The sequence below is a fragment of the Camelus dromedarius genome, chromosome 10, assembly GCF_036321535.1.
Source record: "Camelus dromedarius isolate mCamDro1 chromosome 10, mCamDro1.pat, whole genome shotgun sequence".
Lineage (NCBI taxonomy): Eukaryota > Metazoa > Chordata > Mammalia > Artiodactyla > Camelidae > Camelus > Camelus dromedarius.
Window position 1 is genome coordinate 28,871,098 of NC_087445.1, and position 16,854 is coordinate 28,887,951.

General features: G+C 37.1%; 1 protein-coding gene across 20 annotated transcripts in view; it reads left to right on the top strand.

Annotated features, from left to right (window-relative positions):
- Window positions 1-16,854, top strand: part of PTPRD (protein tyrosine phosphatase receptor type D) — a 1,876,190-nt gene that overhangs the window by 1,829,265 nt on the left and 30,071 nt on the right. For all 20 annotated transcript variants that reach the window (XM_064490208.1, XM_064490209.1, XM_064490212.1 and 17 more), the window contains 2 exons: window positions 529-648; window positions 1,168-1,322. In XM_064490208.1, the coding sequence (XP_064346278.1) occupies window positions 529-648; window positions 1,168-1,322 (275 nt within the window). The remainder of the gene's footprint in view (window positions 1-528; window positions 649-1,167; window positions 1,323-16,854) is intronic.

The window sequence follows — 16,854 nt, forward strand, 5'->3', positions numbered from 1 at the left end:
AAAATGCTATGTTGTTTATTATACTTTGATAGATTTACGAATTATTTCTACTCTTCTTTAAACAAGCGTATTTGGGAATGGTGATAGCTCAAGATGAAATAGCTTGTGCTTTGTAAACCTTGATGGATGAACACTAACTATCTCACCAAGTCATTTAAGTGCCTAAGTGTAATCTTTCTGAAGCGATTCTTAGCATTTATTCCAGAACAAATTTGTGTTTTCTTTTCAAGTACTCTGAAGTTTCAAATACCTCTCTTCTTATTTCACTCAGCAACAATCTGCAATTTATTTTTCTCCACGAAAATTGAATCTGTTACTGCTTGGTATTCCTACCAGTTTGAAAAATGTGGTTTATATTGGCATCAGAGCAGTACTTTACATACATTGGGATAACAAGAAAGCATGCCAGAAAAAGATCAATGTAAAATGAATTGCAGAAAAGCTGTTTTCCTTCAACAGCAACTCAAAATAGAGCTAATAGAGAAATTGATGAGGATTTGCCCTGAATGTGTCACTTGTTTCTTTCAGGTGAAGTGTGACCAGTATTGGCCTAGTAGAGGCACCGAAACCCATGGGCTGGTCCAAGTGACGCTGCTCGATACTGTGGAGCTGGCCACGTATTGTGTTCGAACATTTGCACTTTACAAGGTTTGCTTTTTTATTTTTTTCCCCTCCCTTTCCCCTTTCCATTATTTAAAGATAGCTTCTTTTGAGAAATCAAGTATCTCAAGGCTTTACTTAAATCTTGATTCTACTGGCAACAATGAAGAATGAAATAATTCTTCCATTATCGCTCAGCAATTTTTCTCTTTGTCTGGTGATTTATCAGTAGATATGGAATGCTTGCTCTGAACGAAAGTTTCGGCAAATGAAGAATAGATGAAGAAGAACTAGTTCTTTCTGTAAAATATAACAGGAGCACTCCTGATAGTTAAACCTGAAAAATGTATTGCTTCTCACCTAAGGATTTTATCTTTCTGGGCAAATATTGGTAATTTACAAATAGCTTGAGGTTTATATCTCCGAAGAGTGTGTCTTCCCAAAGGATATTGGGTGGTGGGAGGAATTAAGACAACATATCTTCTTGTTACCTCTTCCATGTTATTATTCACCATTATAACCTGAAGCCTGGGACACAGAGTTTCAGCCAGTGTTCCTACTTCACAGAATGGTTCCAGCGAGAAGAGAGAAGTAAGGCAATTCCAGTTCACCGCCTGGCCTGATCACGGTGTTCCAGAACACCCAACACCTTTCCTAGCTTTCTTACGGAGAGTCAAAACCTGTAACCCTCCCGATGCAGGTCCCATGGTTGTGCACTGCAGGTAAGAACCACTGAGAGTATTTTTCTTGCAGTCATAAGGTTTGTGGCGAAACAGAATACCAAATGATTCGTCATTAGATATTCTCCTTCCAACCTCTTGATACTCTGGGATACCAACTGCCTTCATAAATAATGCAGGTAGTCTTTTTTGGTCAAATGAAGCATGTAGTAACATTAATAGGAAAGGTTTAAAATCGTGCATATCCCCACCTCCCTCCACCAGGAGATAAAGGCCACTGTGGTCCATTCTATTTTCTCTTTAGAGCAAAAATAAATATATTCTTTAAAAAATATATGTGTATATATATATGAATTTTTGACAGGCGCTTATGGGCTGGGCTGGTATAAACTTTTGATTATTTATAGGGAAGAAAACTACTGAACAAACTAATATTGTAAACATACAAACTCTCAGAGCTAATTTCTTACTGCTTAGAGCTGCTTAAAGATGCCTTCAATGTATTAATATTATCAAGTCACTTACAGAAAATATTCTGAATTTTAAAAATTTACTTAATAAAATATATACAAAGGCCTGTAGTTTGGAAGAACTTGTTTTATGTACTTGGAGGTAATGAGCCTGTATTTCTCTTGAAATGTTGTATAATTATTTTGTACTTAATTTTGACTAGTATTCTCTATACCACCACTCAGATTCTACCATACATAAGTGTTCATACATTTTTAATATTACACTGATTTATTCCAGTTTCCTGAATTCCTCTCAAGGATTATTACTAAGAGATTACTAAACATATCTAGTCACATTCTATTTATTACTATATAAAGTAAAGTTCATGTAACTTTCTAGTACTTCTTTGTAACCTGAGTAATTCAAATATGAGAGAATATGGCTTCTTACACAGATAAGTAAAATTGCAGTGTGGAAGTTTAAAAAAAAGGAACGGTAGTATCTATCCTACACCACTTCTATCGTGACTTCATAGTATAACTTTCTTTCACATCCCATATTATACTGCAGCATAATATAGTAGATCTTAGAAATCGAGTCTATTTTTACAAAAAGCTGAAGATGATGGATAGATGAGCATACAAGCAATAAAGCACACCGGACTAACCCGTGCTGTAGTGGTAATTGTTAAACAGTGGCCTGGCAAATTCCATACAAGATAACATACTTCTCTTTCCCAGCATTTTTTCCCCAACAAAAACCTAATAATAACGTCATGTTTTATTCATTAAGTATTTAACAAATTCCAAAGCGCTCTATCATGCTTTACTGTGTTTGATGTTCCTAACAACAGTATGTCAGCTCAAGAGGAGAGAACACATGAGAAGCTACAGAGTTTGATTCAACTAAGATAGCTAAGGAGTTGGCGGTACAGGTGGCCTCACCTTATAATCTAGTTCTTTGTCCTTTTTAACCAGGACAGGGAACTTTGAGGACCTGTCACCATGTTGTGATTTTCTGCATGATTCTGAAACACTATAAATTATGTTAGAAATCTGAGCACATGCTTTTGCATCATGAAAGTAGATTTCTGGTTGGTTTTAGCAGACACTAGTTTGACCAATCTGTGTATACTCTGCTATATATACTTCTTTGTAGCCCTGAGAAAGCCATTGAGCTTGTTTACATGGTGTCTCCACACAAAATCAACCTGATTATGAGGATCACACCTGAAACATTTTCAGATGGAGTTTGGCCACAGGAAAAAAAATAGGAAGTTTGGCCTTACTCAAGAAATGTTTCTCTCCTATGCCTACTGGTAGAAATGCAATTCACGCAGATGCATACATGCATTCACACAGATGTGTGTGTGTATCTGTTTATTTACATACACATAAAACCACATATACATTTATATACATAAAATAATAGGAACAAAAATTCAGGAAACCTAACTTGGAAGTTCTCATTGAAAAAAGATTATCATATTTGCATTGCACTTTGAAATACAGTATGTTCCTTGTCTCAAAATGTGCTTCCCACTTCTATAAATGAAAGTGGATGCCCTGAAAAACTTAGGTAGATAGATAGGTAGAATGATAATTTTTAAAATGCAATTTACCCTCTATTGACCATAAGCAAGGTATAAGGCTTTAGGATAGGTACTTGGATCCAAAAAACTTTGCAAGCAATGGGAGACATAAGATAGCTATAATGCCTTATTCTGAGAAAGCACAAATCCCTGCAACACACACACCCGATGGTACGTTAAGCCACTGGGACTCACCTGTGAGAGATACAGACAACTCAGGAGAAATAAGGACACAAACAACTGTGCAGAGCTAATAGCTACTGACACTTGGAAGTGCTGTGCCCGAGGCTCCAGAGAAGCTGGTATTGAAACAAACAACAGAAGAGTAGGTATGTTGGTGGAAGAAATGTGTTAGCAACATTAAAACAATGAGGGGAAGATGCAGCATAAGCTGTACTCTGGGAAATTATCTGTATTCACCCAAAGGTAACCTCACACATCTGGTAAGAAATCTTGGCCTCTTTATTTGAGAGGCTGTGTCCACACTGCCAACTTCCAAACTATCTGAATTCTCTGACTTGGTTACCAGTATGTTAAAACTCGAGAGCATGGTTTTTCTGATGCAGTGATGGAGGATAGTCATTCCCAATAATAACTGCTCATGCGGGACCCCAGAAAGGCTGGTTTAAAAATCATCTGTAAGCAGGAAGGAAACGATGCAGAAAGTGACACTAGCTATGTCCTGATCAGTTACCATGATCGTGTTGCAAACAATCACACAAAACACTTTGGAGTTTAAATTCTACATTTCGTATTGTAATTTCTCTTATGATGGGCTTGGATTTTTGACTCTGTAATAAAGAAGTAGTGACCAACTCAAAGCAACTCCAAACCTTCTGCCAAACAGATCCTGTGAGAATGGAGGAAGTTCTAAAGAAGTCTGGTAGAAGACCAAAAACGGTGGGGAGATGAGACTGGGAAAAGAGAAAATTCATTTTCCTCTAGTAGTTTTGTAATAAATGTGCCAGGACTGAAAAGCCAAAATGAATAAAATAATAAATTCTAATAGTAAATAATAAAAAAGAATTATGAGGCTAGACTGTTACAACAAGCAGAGACCTTGAAAGGTCAAGGAGAAGGATAGAGTTTCCCACATTCCTAAAGGAGGGAATGTCCGGATCAAAAGGTGTAGAAGGAGAGACCAACTCTAGCTATCAGTCACTTCATACAGAACATACAATCTCAGCACTAAGTGAACACTCAGAAAGATAAACGGGCTGGGTAAAACTCTGGCTTGTTCACTTATTGGCTGTGTGCATTTAGGCAAGTTATTTCCTATGTTACCCTTTGTTTCTTCTTCTGTTAAATGGGGTAACACTATTCATAGCAATAGGAATTTGATGAAGAGTAAATGAAATGATATGAAATGATACACATAAAGAACTTAGGACAGGGTGTTTTATATAGAAGTGTGTGATAAAGTAAAATTATTATTATATTAATTGAGTGAGTTTTAAAAGATACATGTATATTTATAACTCTAGGGAGAAAAATTCAACATGAGCTTCAATATTTTCTATATGACCTGAGCCATCCATCCTATGAATAATCAGATGTTTATAAATATCCAAAAATTTAATTGAATGGATTAATTTTTTTAATTTAGGTATTTTTCCATCATGGAAATTCCATCAGCTATTTTATGGTGACAGAGAACATTTTAATGCTATGGGTTAGAATCTTTTATAATAATAAATCTGTCCTCATAAAGACCTGGGAAACCATGGAACTCTTAAAATGATGATGTTAAAGACACATAGAAATTAATGCTGTGGTTCCTGAGGCCTTCAAGATAAAAGACTGAATTTCTTAGCATTACGTTCATGGCCATTTGTCATTGGAGACTGATCTCGCCCTTCATGCCTCATGTTCACTCTCTCAGCCACCTACCACTTGGTATACATGCCAGGAACTTTCATCTCTGGCTTTTGGCAGATGATACTTATCCACTCTAGAATGTCACCTGTTTCCCTTCTCTACCTGATGGTGATCAAACCTGTTTCATTATCTAATGTAAATAGTACTTCATATGTATATTGCAAAGGCTGCAAGCTGGCCTCAGATGATTTTGTTGATATACATGGTCATTTTTTTTTTTAACTTTGAACTTGAATGCCTTTAAGCTGGCACGCACTACCCAGTTTTCCAAACCCTTCCCACTCATTTTTTTTTTCCTAACATACAGCTCAGCCCATCTATTAACAGGAATTGCTTCATCTTGTAGACATTTAAGTTGAACCTTGGAGAAGATTTTTAACCTCTTTCTCCCTTCCTCTTCCCACGGGAAGAATTGAACCTTCTGTTCTCTGAGCTCTCATAAAATACTTTCACACTTAACCTATTCAGCTGTTTGTGTGAAATGACATCTGCCTTGCAATCTTACAGGGTATGGGCATGTTTGTATCTCAGCTCTTACATCATAGTAGGTGCTCAATAGTTGCTTGTTGAAGTTAATGGAATCCCATATGGCATTTTAGGAATTTTTACAGTAAGATAATTTCAAGGCTGGACTGGTTTAGGTTTTTGGTTTTTTAACAGGAGACTAGTTTTGTCTCCTTGTATTGGAGTATTTTTTAGAGCTTAATTATTTTAAATTGCCTTTATCTTTTTAATACCTATTTCTGAATCCCTTTTCCTACTAGTATACCTTAATGTCCTTTCCCATATGCCCTTCATTCCATGGTTAAATATAGACAAAGCTCCCTGGTTTTTAGCCATAATAATAGTTAAGGATATTGAACCTTTCATCAACATCAAATAAGCTTTCCTCTAACTGGAGAGGTCCTCCTTTAAGTGTTTTATGTGTAATATTACATTTTTCCCCAATCATCTTCAGAGTTAGGAACCTTATTCCCCCATTTCATACATTAAAAAAATAACACAAGTCAAGAGAAGTCAGCTTATGCCACCGGTGATGGCAAAGCCACTACATGCCACAGGCTGCCTGGCCCTACAGACCAAATGAATTCTCCAGTCTGCACATCACTGATGGGCCTCAGCCTCTCTGGCCAACCACGTGGAGGGCATTTCACTTTTCAAGCTACCCTGGGGACTTGGTCAACAGGAGCCACTCCTTCCTTTCTGACCCCAGTGATTATTCTAGCCTTGATTTCAGTCTTTCTATATCAGAGGTAATTATTCTATCACAGTGATTATTCTAGCCTTGATTTCAGTCTTTCTATATCAGAGGTAATTGCTAGAAAATGAGTCTCTTCTACCACGTAATCATTTTATTTTCACATCATCACAACAGCTATCAATTACTGAGCCATTACTCTTTTCCAGGTAATACTGAGCACTTAAGGGTTCACTCTTTTAATCCATAAAACAATATATTTTACTCGTGAGGACCAGTTAAGCACAGGGAGGTCATAGGTGATTTGCTCAAGGTCAGAGAGCTCATAAATTGAGGCCTTATTTCAAAGTCCATGACCTTGGACTTATCCACCATTGTATCCAGTTCAGACTCTTCTTGTTGCAGAAACTACCTTAGTTCCTTACACACAACTTCTTACTACATACTTGTTGACCAAATGGTTGTCAGATGGATCGATATATGCTATTGTCTCTTCACAGTTATCTATGCAGTGCTAGAGATATGCAATATTTCTTCTCCTTATTATAAAATATGATTTTGAAAGAGATTAACGGGGAGGAGTTTCGGGCGATATATTAAGTTTAGATTTTCACAGACATTATGTGTTTTCCCATATTGTTTCAGTCTTCCTCTTAGAAGATGGACTTTTTTTTTCTTTTTTTTTCTTTTTTGAGCTCTATTCTTTGTATTGTTTTTCAGAAGAACGTGTAGTTTATATTCTGCTAGTACCAAAAGGATACAACAACTGATTTGCTCTAAGTATTTGCTTCTTGTTAACAGTGAATAAATTGGGATGAAGCTATAATTTTACTGAGTTAATTATAAAACCTAGGCTCATGATACTAACTCCAAGTCACATTAACCCCTTCTAGGACCAAAGGCATACCCTTTCCTCATAGAAGAAATGTATTCATTTCTGAATTAATGTGAAAGAGGGATAGATCAAGACCCCCCTGAATCTGTCTTCTAAATGAAACAACCCCAAGGAGAAGAAAATAGAACTTTGGAGGGTAATTTAAATCTTTCACATCACAGAATGAAACCAGTCTTCAAAACTGGAAGGAACAGGAGCTGCAGGCCAGACCTAGATAGTCCTAGATCATCAATGGGCCACAGTAAAAATCAAATGACAATTTGGGGTTGGAAAGATCCTGAAGATCTAATCTTCATAATACTTTTTGACTTTATAGGTGAAAGCATAGCCAAGAAACTACTTAGATCATACTCACAGCATAATCATGTACTCCTAATTCCAACCCAATATAGAGAAAAATGGCCTTTTCAAGGTCAAAGATTTTGGAAAGCATTGCATGTGAGCATAAAAATAAAAGACCTTGTGATCCAAAGGGGCTAAGAGTGCTGTGGAAAACTATTTAATGCATTTTTCACCGTTCATTCTAAATTCTATCCTTTATTCTTCCTGGTGTTTCCATTCAAGTATCACTTTAAATCAAAGACCACAAGTATTGCCAAAGCATGTGATAGTTTTGAGATGCTGACAAGTGCAAACCATAGACCCACCTTTTCCTTAAACCTGGGATTAATTTTTATGTATAAATTAAGTAATAAGAGAAGCTAGCCTTCTGTAGTTGAAAGACAGAATTTTTAAAAGTACCAACATCTCTGGAGAAGAAAATGGGTGGAATATACAAATTATGTCCTATATATGGAAACATTTTAAGGTGAGGAGAAATAATTATACCATATGGAAATTATTATGCCAGATTCTGTTCTTCTATATCAATAATTCTGCATGCAAAGCAAAATTTTAGTTTATAAAACAACATGGTGATACAAAACCAGGAGGCCATATCTTCAATATGTGTATAGCACAATCCTATAAGAGAAAAATACCTTACCTCCACTGAAATACTTAATTTAAATATTGGTTAATTAAATTACTTAATTTAAATATCAATTTAATTAAAAGTAATTATACTAGAAGAAAACATTAAAAGAAATCACACAGTGGCCCCAGTAGGTATAAAATGTAAAACACAAACTGAAAGAGTTTGGAGTGCTGGCTTCCTGATGAAACGGAAAATTTGTTCGAGAAGAAGCATTATAAAGGCAATAGAGGAGAGGTAAGACCAGTATTCTAAGAAGCTATCTAACTTCTAAGTCATATATTAGGGCTTTATTATGAAAATCTCTTCAAGGGCAACTGAGAAACTTTCACCTTACCATTCCCATTCCATTCCATTCCCAAGAATTGCAACCAAATCACTTTTGTGTAGGAATATAACAATTTACAGAGCATCTTCCCATCATTTATTTGCTTTCATCCTTATAGGGAGACTGGTAGGTTGCATTATTACCATCCTCACTATACAGACAAGGAAACTGAGATGCTGAAAAGTCTCAATTGGCTATAGTGCCTTGTTGTAGACCACATTTTTAACTTGTTTATAGAAAATCTGAGTGAGAACCCATGGTTTAAGTTTCAGGGTCTTCTCCTCTTTGTCTATACTTCAATGCCATTCTCTATTTTGCTTAGTTTGTGTTATATAAATGAGAGCAGAACTGTCCCCAGCATATAACAAAGATGGCTTTTAGCAGATCTGAAAGCCCCTTTGGGGGCATCATTACAGGGTGGTGAAGACTGCACTTGAAATCAGCTTCCTACAGTTCCAATCCCAGCTGCACTACATCAAGTTATTTAACATGTCTAAGCCTCAGCTTCTGATCAGTAAAGTGGGAATAATAGAAGTATGTCCCTCCTAGTATTGTTTGTAAAGATTAAACAAGATGGTATGTGTAAAGGGATAATTAGCCAGCTACCTGCAACATAGAAGTCAAAAAATGTAGTTATTGATGTTTTTATTATCATTAAAACACATTATGTGTTTTACCCCACATTAAATAGGTGGTTATTTAAATTAGCTCTATTACTATCAAACAAAGAATACTACCAAAATCCAAAGAAGAAATGTGAGCTTGACTTCTATCTAATTTGTGATTTAAAAGAGTAGAAAATGTGTGTGTGTGTGTATATATATACACCTAGAAACTGAGTGGCAACTAGAACATTTAAACATGCATAAGTACTGTAATAATTATTTCGTTGTACTGAAAAAATTTTCTTATTAGAATGTAGATAAGATAGAAAATAAGTTTTCTCAACCTCACCACTGTTGACATATGGGTCATGTAATTTTTGTTCTGAGGGGCTGTCCTGTGCATTGTAGGATGTTTAGCAGCATCCCTGGCCTCTGCCCACCATGTGCCAGTAGCATTCTCCCAACAGCTGTGCCAGTCAAAAGTGAATTTAATCATTGCCAAATGTCCCCTTGGGGGGCAAAGTCACCCCCAATTGAGAACCACTGCTATATGGCGATGAAACTGTTTTTTGATTGTGGCAGAATGTATGCATCCAAGTGATCACCCACCTCAAAAGCTTAAAGCTTGAAAAACCTTTGAATGGCATCCTTATTTTAAGCATTGGGAGAACTTCTCTGAGACTTACATTAAGACTCACTTTTTAAAGCATGCAGAGAACTAGGTTCATCACTTGAAAAGTCACACAACAACATTCACTACCTTGATCATCAACCATACAAACCAAAGACTTGGCTCTAGATGTCTCTTGGTACTTAATAAACAATTCTACCTTCAAGGACAAAAATGTGCCACCATTATGGAATTCAAAAGAATAGGCGACAGGCTCTTAACTCAGCTGCCAAAAAGGAGTTCCAAAAATACTTTTGCACCATGGCAGCCCTGCTGCAATAAATCTTCAGCCTGCAATGGTGGCTACTTTTAAGGGCCACATTCTTGGGGGTTTGATAAATGCTGGTCTTTTTTGCTAGTGTATCAATCACATTGATTCATATCCCTGCTTGTTATGGATATTCTGCATTCTGAAGTTCAAAACAAGAAGCCCTCAGAATGCCCTTAAGTGGCATATGACTCAGTGGCTGTCCCCTTTTTCAGTGTCTAGTGGAGACCAAAATAAAAGGTTAGGTGGATTGAAGAAAAGTGAGTCATAATGTCAGACCCCTGCCCAAGCTTGCAGGTTCTGAAATCCCTTGCTCTTTGATTTTGGGGGATAGATATTTCTGGGACAGCACACTGTATTTTTTAAATCACAGATTTTATTGACGATAGGGTTTTGTGAAATGATTAAACATTTTTCATTTAGTTTTTCTACATCCTCTTACAAGGGGCTTGAGCAGTCCCTCTTTTCCCATCCCACGTCCTTTGATATTTCTCCCACACCTTCCAAAAAGAAATCTTTCTCTGCCTTTCAGTCCATCAAGAGAGGGTCAGTAGTCAAGACTTGCACTGGCTAAAGTGGATCTTGTAGAGTCTATGGTTTATGATCTACCTAAGCAGGTAAAAAAGATGAACTAGATGAGATGGGACAAGGTTAACTGGGGCTCTTTCACTTTGATGATAAAGGCTAAAGAGCTACCTGCTCAAATTGCTTTTAACATTTGTCAGGAGAGGATTATGAGAATGATGATTATTACAAGAAAGTATGCCTTTTCTCTTAATTTTTTTTTTTATCAGTTTGGGTTGGTTTTGAACATTGGAATTTTTTTTTAACTGTAACCATATTTCTGTTTCTGGTATATCTGTATGTCTTAGGGGTTGGCATCTTTTTTAAAATGGGAGGATATCCATCACTTAACCATCACTGCTTACAAATACCAACCCAAACTTAGAAGCTGAAAACCACCACAGCATCTTATTTCCTGTTCTATGAGTTGACTTGGGGCTGGGCAGTCTGCTGGTCTCTCCTGAGCTCTCCTTTGCAGTCAGCTAGAAGGGCTGGGAAAGTGGGGCCTATCTCTCCCCACAGCCTTTCATCCTGGTCTGCTGGTCTCAGGGTTCTGGGCATCAAAGGAGACACTCCCAAGGCCTTTCGAAGCCAACACTTGTTAGTCGTATTTATCACTTCCACCACATTCTTTTGCTCAGAGCAAGGTAAGGGCCAGCTCAGATTCAAGGAGGGATGAAACAGACTCTATCTCTTGATGGGAAAAGTAACAAATAATGTATGACTTCATTTATTCCACTACTGAGTTCTGTGTTGCTGAAGCTTATTTATTGGACTGAATGAAGGAGCTCTTCTTTCTGCTCAACTCTCACCAGCTTGGCTAAGTCCACTGTGTATTTCCTTCCTGAGGCTGGATAAGAGGAGCAAATCCCCCCCCAACCCCAAAATACAGAAGCTTTTGTATATATGTGAAATTGCTTTTTTTTTTTTTAATTAGAGAAAAAGTCTATGTAATTTGTTTTATAACCTCTACCTGATTATTTTTGCTGACATAACTTGTGTGGTAGTAGAAACTCATACTCTTTACTCCCATTTCATCCTACCTCAAAATATTTCCTTTACATCTTCCTGTAATTTAGGATTTATTAGGGTTAATAGGCTTCTTCCTAAACTCATAACTCCAGGAGCATGATTTATTCACAGTGAATCATAGACCTGGAAAGTATATTTCAAGCCTCCCAGATACTTGCCCTCCCTTTCTTTCTCTCTCTCTGCCTCCTCTGCTCTCTACCTCTTCCCCTCCCCCAACTCCCTTCTTTACCTGCTTCTTCTCTTTAATTTCAGAGATAGAACAATAAAATGAGGCCCAAGGAGGTTAACAACTTTTCCATAGACTCTTGCTGGACTCAAGCCTTCTAAATGCTCCTCCACTATACTTCCCACTGCAAGATGGTCCTTTTAATTGTGTTCGGATTAATTTGATTAAGAAGTCTCTAACATTTTCCAGCTGAATTAGGAAAATCATCAGAAAGCACCTATATAATGGCAGGAGGTGCTACATTTGGAACGAAGGTGATCAGAGTAGATAACTTTGGTGTATTAAATGTATTGGATGCATTGTATATCACAGAGCTTCAAGATTATGACTGATTGAAAGAAGGGCTAATGGGTAGCTGGGGAGCACGCCGTATGTGCTGGGCACCCAGGTGGTCAGCAAGGCCAGGGCAGCAGAAAATGGTAGAGGGAAGCCAGAGGGAGGAGGAGAGAATGTCAGAGAGAAGCTCCGCCTGCTCTGCAGTAGTGCCCAGACCCATGATGGTGGAAATCACTTCAGGCCACTAAAAATGACTTTACATGCTGTCTTGGCAGCCCTGCTCCGGTTCGCAGTGGCTGCCTCATGTGTCTGCTGCTTCCACTGGAGCTCCAGCCTGGCTGTGCCGTGGCTGTAGCACGGGCTTCATAGCAGCCACGTGCCTGGGAGGCTCGTCACTGACAGCTCCCTCATTCCAGGCTCCAGCCAAGTACAGCAGATGCTACTGTCACCTCTTCTATTGAATAATGTAGGAAGCAAAGATGGAAAGAAATTTGTTAATATTGTTTTTCTCCTGGAACTGAAATAAAAACTGTATGTGGTATACTGTCCGATAGCAGTCCATGTGCCAAATCCTCAGTTCGTGTAACACCCTTTCATAAGATAAGAATCTGCCCCTATGTTTCTTAACATAATGTAAATGACCTTCCTCCTCCTACTGTAGATGTGTTACAATTATAGCCATTCAGACTTCTCAACTTGGATCTATGCTGTTTCATGCACTAGCAAACCCTTTGCCTCTGACCATGCCATCTGTTGGGATCACTTGTGTTTCCTTCACACACTCACAGTGTGTTCGTTAAATGCTCTAAATCCAACTGTGCAAAACTCTGAAATCTTTCATATAAATAAACAAGTGTTTAGCAAATATTTTTAAACCCTTTACTTGATAAGTAGCATTAACAACGTACATTTTGCATTTTGAAAGTAAGTACAGCTGGGGAGAGAACTTTTTGTTGCAGACATGTATGAAATAACACCAAAATCAGAAGAGAATCCCTTTTGAAATAGAAATCTGCATGTATAAATGGTCTCTGTGCTGAAGACAAACTAAATGATAATACATTAAGCAAACAAAAGGCTCTTTTTGGAGATAGAACATACCTGGTTGGTGATGGGGGGATGGTCTCAAGACTGTCACTGGACACCCCACCACAAGGTTATCCTATCAGACCTTTCTTTCAGCTCAAATATGACAGTGGTGAGTCCCTACTGATCTCCTCTCTATTCCTCACTATGCTGCTGTGATCAGCCCAGTTAGGTTCAATGCGAATTTCCCTCACAGAACAGGATAAGAACAAATTCCCCCAGTGTAACCCAAAACACAGGTTCTTTTGCCAATCTATGAAAGAAGTAAGAAACCAGAAGAAAAGGCCATTTAATTCTTTCCACAACTGCTACCTGATTCTTTTTTTTTTTTTTTTTGCCATTGTCCCCTGTTTTTTTATTTTCTGATTTGTCTCTTTGTCTTGAATCCATAATTACCCCAAGATTTGTATGTAAGAGACAAGGGTTGCAGTGCCTTTTTCTGTCTGTAATTTTTGACCCCACTGCTGTGGTCTCTGGCCTTGAAGAGGAGGGCTGAGTGGACACAGCCCCCTCTTGCTACTGGGGTAGGGCTGTTACTGAGATTTCCCCAACCTATTGCCTAAATACAGATTATTTGAGGACCCTTGGATTTTGACTACACTGCCCTTTAAGAGTAAGTTCAGGTTGAATACTGTAAGAGAATATAGGAAGTAAATGTACAAAAGATGCAATCTCAGTAGGTCGCAATTGTAAGCCTGTAAATTTTATCAAGAGCCAAGGTTGTTAGATTTTAATGTGGACAAAGAAGGACCACAAATCATCTCAAAATATGAGGCATGTTTCATACACATCCTAGAACCCCACTTAAAGTCAAACCTTCCTAAAGTAGTTCGTACATGGGAGGGAATTTAAAAGTGCAAAGTAATAAATGAAGCTCCTGGAACTTAACGCTTTTGCTGTAAACATTTGCTAATAAAAGTTCTGAATTCTATGACTTTCACCACATATTTGGCTTTCAGGCTAAGAAACGGAAATTGCATGCATAGAAAATTAAGAGACATTCAAATGCCCTAAAACTATGAAAGCGCAGTCAAATCACGTGCCTGACTGAGTTTCTGTTTGTTTGGGAAGGTAGAGAACAATCTGATCATTTGCCAAAGATGTCTTCTTTACAAGGGAAAACTGCATAAAATTTAGTAGATTAAATGCTTATTTACTTACGATGATGATGAGGAGGAGGAATTTTGGTTTCATGGAAATCATAGTAAGTTTTCTCTGGCTGCCTTCAAATTCAGTCCCAACTTGGGTTCACAGGTGATCAGTCATTCTAGAGAAAAACAAATACCATATGATCTCTCTTACATGTGGAGTCTAAAAGTCAAAATCAAAAACAAACAAAAATACAGATACAGAGAACAGAGTGCTATTTGCTAGAAGGGAGCAGGAATGGAAGTTGGTGAAATGGATCAAAAGGGTCAAGAGGGTAAAATAAATAAATAAATTTTAAAAAGTCTTACTTTGCCAACCTTACCCAACTCCAATTCAAATCAATTTGGCAGAAAGCCTTGCTAAGTCTAAACTCATGCTCACCATTTACATTTGAAAAACCATAGCCAATCATGTCGCAAACCACAAAAATTCTTTATAACCTATGGTTAACATTTCATCCCTCTTTTATGTGTCTGGAAATGACTGACCTGACTTCCGACTATTTTCTCTGATGTACTCCAGCAGAAATTCACTTGTTATCTTGGTTTAATTAAACTAAAACTTACTGGTTTGTAGGGCACAATAGAAAAGCCACAAGCTTAGCAAAACCTTCACAGAATTCAGTAAGAGACTCTGTGAGTATAGTCCAGTTACAAGAGCTATTTATGTATGTCTTTGTTATTGTGTTTCTATTTCCTAATGGCTTAGGAATAAACACATTTAAAAAATCTGAGATAATAATTCTGCATGGATATCATTTTTAGAATGACTCTTTGTGGCATACATAATGTACAAAGTTACATCAATTCCTAAGGTAGTCATCATACCTTTTGCTGAATTCTCTGTGTTTCCATATGGACAATCTTATCAAGTAGCACTTAATGGAATCATCATTTATGTCTACAGTGTCTTTTTAAAGGTGCTTCACATCACAGATTAGCTATGACATAAAAATTTAGGTCCAGTCTTAGCTATTAGAACTCGGTTAATGGTTATAAACTACATCTTCTTTGTTATTTCTCCCATTTAGGGAGGGTAAATTGGGAAAAAAAACAAAAAACAAAAAAACTTTATATCAGGGGGATAAAAAGAAGCTATCTTTCCAAACCTTTTTTTAGTTTGGATGTTTTCAACATCCCCACAAGGAGAGAACATGCATAATGAACCCCCAAGCACCTGTCATCTAGCTTCAGTTATCAACATTTCAGGCAGTGTTTATTAAATGGCACTTCATTTTCTGGTTTTCTTTCTTTCTTTTTTTTTTTTTTTTAAGAAACTCATTACATAACTGCCATTCAACATCTGAGGTTTTAATAACCTGAGCAGCCTTCTCTTGGGCAAATGTTCAAATTCCATGGACATATTTAATGTAAAGGGCACTCATTACCACTTTCTCAGCTTCAGGTTAAGTACTCCTGGACTGTATCTCTTATGCCACTATAATCTGTTACTCACTCTGCTTTCCTAAGTCCAAAGTCATATGATGTTAAGTTTTAAAATGATTCCACACTATGGATATCACCTCCCTCTGTGGAGAGTTTGTTCCCCAAACTTTCCTTAGCAAATTTTGGCTTGAAGACAACTTTTGTTTGTTTGTTTGTTTGTTCAGAGCTTTTATTTTTAAATTAAATGTTATTTTTTTTAAAGCTCAGTCCATCATAGGCCCTACTACTATTGATTAACATCCATGCTTCATACTTCCCTGAGTAAAACTGACTTTGATCTGCCAATGTAGAGCTAGAATCAGAAATGATTAGCTACTAGATTTAGAAAAGAGAAAACCAATGAGGAATAGAAATAGCAGTCTCACAAATCCGATTCTTGACCATTTTGTAAACAATGATTGGCATATGTAATCTGACAAGTGATTTTCATACCCAGTCTGGTATGACTTGTAGACAAGTAGTATGAAGAGTCTATGGAACCAGAATCGCAGTTTGAACATGAGAAAGCCAGTCACTCAGAAAATTCAGGATACCTTATCAATGTATGTGCACACTGAGCCCTGAGTTGTTACCAGATGCTATGTGAAGATTTCCTACAGTCAAATTAGTATGGGTTAAACTAAGTTAAATTGCTTTACAACAAAGTTTCTCAACCCTGTGAAATATTATTTCCATTCTGAACCTCCAAGAGGGAATTCCTGAAACTATTTAAACATGGAACTCTTTTCCCCTTGGAATTTTTCAAAGGACTCTAGGAAGTGTTATCATAAGAGTTAATTTGGCTCACAGTGATAAAACAGGACTATGAATTACTAAAAGCAATTGTCTAATCAGTCAGTAAAAAATGTATAAATATATGTCATATGACATATATTTATATTTAATAAATAACCAGTAAATATTTATTAAAACTAAACTATGCAGAGCTCCAAGCTAT